Source organism: Nansenia antarctica (assembly GCF_963989245.1).
Source record: "Nansenia antarctica genome assembly, chromosome: 5".
NCBI lineage: Eukaryota > Metazoa > Chordata > Actinopteri > Argentiniformes > Microstomatidae > Nansenia > Nansenia antarctica.
The window spans coordinates 72,796,170-72,800,607 of NC_137690.1; the positions used below are offsets into that span (position 1 = coordinate 72,796,170).

At 43.5% G+C, this 4,438-nt stretch overlaps 1 protein-coding gene across 1 annotated transcript; it reads right to left on the minus strand.

Moving 5' to 3' along the window:
• Positions 1-451: 451 nt before the first annotated feature.
• On the minus strand, positions 452-3,400 carry LOC308157336 (cytochrome c oxidase subunit 6B1-like). Its single transcript, XM_080530880.1, has 4 exons — positions 3,348-3,400; positions 1,622-1,746; positions 1,050-1,150; positions 452-686 (listed from the first exon to the last, which is right to left on the minus strand). The coding sequence occupies exons 2-4, from the start codon at positions 1,725-1,727 to the stop codon at positions 633-635; spliced, it is 261 nt and encodes an 86-aa protein (XP_080387006.1). The 5' UTR covers positions 1,728-1,746; positions 3,348-3,400; the 3' UTR covers positions 452-632.
• Between the last annotated feature and the right edge of the window lie 1,038 nt (positions 3,401-4,438).

A 4,438-nucleotide genomic window follows, 5' to 3' on the forward strand; every position in this document is an offset into this window, starting at 1 on the left:
ATGAGCCGTAGACCCCCACCCCACCCCAAAATTTTTTTTTGCAGATCTCCACGATTCACGTGGATGACCTATTTTTAAGTAGAAACGGCTAATTTAGCAGAAAGGTGACAAGTTTGCACCCCTGAAATAGGTGTGCCGCGGTCTTTCTACCTCTACTGTCTTTCGTTTAGCATGCGGACGGCCTGGGGGAAGAAAGTATTTGAGCCTTTCAGTTCTTGCCTTCAGGCTTGAACTTCCTCAGCCGCCGGAGGAAGTACAGGCGCTGCTAAAATGGCATTAGCAGCGACCATCAACACCGCTAAAGGAAAGTCCAGGTTTATTGTGATGAATCTCGAAACGTAAACAAAAAATAAGCCTGGATTTTCCTTTAGCGATGTTGATGGAATACCCCCCTGGTCTCACAATAAACACACAGGAGTCAACAAACAACAACAACAACAACAACAACATGACCAAAAGGCATTTCATTAAATACGTATAATTTATTGAATTTGTCATTTTTACACAAACATCAAAATGCTCGACACGAACATTAGAATGTTGATGTTTGGTAGCCGTAAGGGAGGACGGAGGTCATGAAGGCGGGCCAATGGGAGAGCACCAATGGGAGAGGACCAATGAAAGGTGTCCATTTAGATTTTTCCAGGGAAATTTCCTGTTTCAACCTGCTCATCCCATTTTTGCACCTGAGAGAGAGAGCGAGAGAAAGAGAGAGAAAGAGACAGAGAGAGAGACAGACAGACAGAGACAGAGAGAGAGACAGAGAGACAGAGAGAAAGAGAAAGGTAGAGAGAGAGAGAGAGAGAGAGAGAGAGAGCGGTAGAGAGAGAGAGACAGAGAGAGAGAAACCAAATTATTCTATCATTTAATTTATTTTTGTTATTTCTTGTTTTCAAATTAGAGGGCAACAAAATGAACAACCTTTTAGTAATACCATGATCGATATGAAGGACAGGAAATACTTTAGACAGTGTTCAGACTAGGGCTAGGGTCAGGGCTAAGACTAGGGGTAGGGGTCAGGGATAGGGGTCAGGTCAGGGGAGACATACCCAGCTCATGGGACACAGGCTCTTGTAGACTCTCTGGTACCAGTCACAGGGGGCCACGTCCTGGTCTTTCGCTGACAGGGCCTTGTTACACCTGTGGAAGTCTGCAGGACAGACAGGAGACAGGTTAGACTGACAGGGCTTGTTACAGATACGAGACATGTTAGAGCTGTGTGTTGTCTGATAAGGCCTTGTTACAGATACGAGACAGGTTAGAGCTGTGTGTTGTCTGATAAGGCCTTGTTACAGGAGGAGACAGGTTAGAGCTGTGTGTTGTCTGATAAGGCCTTGTTACAGGAGGAGACAGGTTAGAGCTGTGTGTTGTCTGACAAGGCCTTGTTACAGATACGAGGAGACAGGTTAGTCTTACAGAGCCTTCCTACAGGGCTCGACATTAAGGCTTGTCCGCTTGTCCGGGACAAGTATATTTTATGTTCGGGACAAGTGGACTTCCTCCAGCACTTCCTCAGTACCTGAAAAAGCTTAATGTCAAGCCCTGGGCATTGCTGCTTGATAGAGGTGATACGATTGGTGCTTGTTACAGGTCAAAGGTCAGTGGAGGCGGGGCTTATTACCCAGGTAGTTCTGGAAGCAGTTGCGGGTCTGGTTGACGTTGGGGAAGCGGGCGTCGAACGGAGCCGTCCTGTAGTTCTTGATCTTCTCCTCGATAACGTCGGCCATCTTGTCCTCACCGTCCGATCTGACAGGCACAGCCACACCATCAGAGTCAGTTACAGAAGATTTTTTATCTAAAATGTTTTTAGTTTTTATTCCGATACATGGCAAAGAGAGGAGTAGCTATCTGGCTACTGGTTATCTGGCTAATGATCATTGATCATGGCTTCTGGAACTCAGTAGCTTTATATAATTTTGTATTTATTTTTTTAAACATTGGCTGCGTTCATAAATTCGCTCTGGAATCGCTCTGCATATCATTTTGTTGCCAGGTTTCTGGTGGATTTGGCAGTTTTTTAGACTGTGGTTAGACTGGAAACTGTCAATCCCAACTCAGGGTTCCCACACCTTCTGAACCATCAAATTCAAGCACTTTTCAAGGACTTTCAAGACTCAATTCCCTCAAATTCAAGGACCCAACACGGCATAGCTTGAGACAGATCTAGATGAGAATTTATATAATAGGAACTATCTGCTCACAGACAACAATTAAAAAGAGAGGCTTGAATGTGTGAACACTAGATGGTCTCTTGCCTTCTCTACCACAGCACAGCAAAACAATATATTGTGAAATATGTGTAAAGTTACGGTGTTAAGTTAAGCAAGGTGACTTATCTACTATAATTAGGCTACGTAAAAAAAGAAATGGAATATATATATATTTATTTCATTTTATTTAAAAAAAAATTTGAGAGAGAGAGAGAGAGAGAGAGAGAGAGAGAGAGAGAGAGAGAGAGAGAGAGAGGGGAATTCAAGCACTTTCAATGACTCATGTCTATTTTCCCAAAAAATTAAGGCCTTGATTTTTTTTTGCTCAAATTCACAAACTTTAAAGGATTTCAAGGACCCGTGTGTGGTGTTATGTATTAACAACATTAATACTTCAGTTCCTAGCATTGAATATGGTTTACTGTTGTAGCCTACTGGCAAGTTGATATCGTTAATTAAACAGAAGACTTGAACCCTCGCCTGGTTTGATATAGGCCTACAATAAAACTACAAACATAACACTGTGGGAGCCCTGCCAACTGGCAACCCTGCCAACTGACAGCAGCAGAGTAGCTAAGGGCCAGTCCTGGTGTCTGCCTTGCCTAGCCCGTTAAACTGGGACTAGTTAATAAAGTCCACGTCGTTCACGGTTCCTTTACACTTGTCACACAACAACAAACGACAGACAGACAGCTTAGCCAGATACACATACTGTAGTTGTATAAACTATACACATATTTATATACTGTTATAAGGGATATATCCATCTGACCACTAGGGGGCGGTAGTGCCATTGCGGTATACAGTAACCTACCGCTCCCATCTGGAGGGTCAGTTAAGGTAACGTATGGTTGCTATGCGGGACAATATAACTATTATAAGCCTTCATAAGTCTGTGACAGTCCAGTTATTAGTTAGTTAGTTAGTTAGTCTACCAAGATACTAGACACACCCAGAGGACACAGGTCAGCTACAGAGAGGCGATATGATCACAGCAGAGTTCCTCCAAAACGTTACAAAACAACACTACTACTGTCTAAAACGTCGCTTATATACGTGTTATAAGGAGATAACAGAGGTTTCAAACGGCGTGCACTTTAACAGAATAACTTATAAAGTCCTGAAGTCTTATCTTACCTCCGCTAAACCAGTAACGTTGAGTTGACCGCTGTGTGTTCTCTGAAGACCGGTCACAAGTCACAACGCAGAGCATTGTGGGACGGTGGAGGACCTGGTGGGCTCTAGCCTGTGCTCTACCGCCATCTGCTGGACACATGATGTCAACACAGGTTGTTTTATCTGAAATACCTGGAGAACACATTTATTCTGATAATTGAACCAGAGCGTCAATAATAAACCAGACCAGAAGTGACCATTATGCCCTTCAAAATAACCCGAAGGCAGAGATGTTATAATACAACCAGGTGTTATGTGCTGTATGGTGATTATATGGTGTCTGTGTTCTGTTTAAAGCATTTAGAAATAGTGGATATGAAATAAAGGAACCACAAATTATCTTTAAGTTATCTCTGTAGGATTTGGAATTATTGAAGTTAGGGGTTAAGCTTAAGGGTTAAGGTTAGCAGTTAAGGTTTGGGGTTAGGGGTTTGGGGTTAGGGTTAGGTGTTAGGGGTTAATGTTAGAGGTTAGAATTAGGGTTCAAGGTTCGAGGTTAGGGGTTAATGTTAGAGTTAATGTTAGAGACCTTACTGGTCTTACCCCTCCTCCACCACCAGGGGGACTCCACCCAGTGCCAGGCCCCATGCGGGCTGCCGTTCCCCAGGCGGAGCCAGCAGGAATCTCCCTGGCTCAGGCTCCTGGCTCAGGCTCCTGGCCCTGGGCCACAAGACGATCTGACAAGAATGTGATACTCAAGATGGAGGCTTCAAATAGACACCGGTCACCACGGTTACTCTAGTCTTGACTGAACCCCTAATTAAGGCTCTGGCCCCTTACCTCGAGCATGAATACATTTAGTTGTACTGTTTCGTTGTGCAATGACAAAGCCTGAACCCCTTTCCCTTTCAATCTATCCTTAAAGAGATAGTTCACCCCCCCAAACAATATTTTTTTAAATTATTCTTTCATTCACTTTCATAACGTAGATGTTGTGTGTTGAAGTAGTGACACCATCAGTGATGCGTAAAGAAGTTTAACGAAGAATGAACTTCCTGTAATGCGTTATCGGTGTAGACGACGTTTTTATGCCCTAAAGAAACAACGACAGG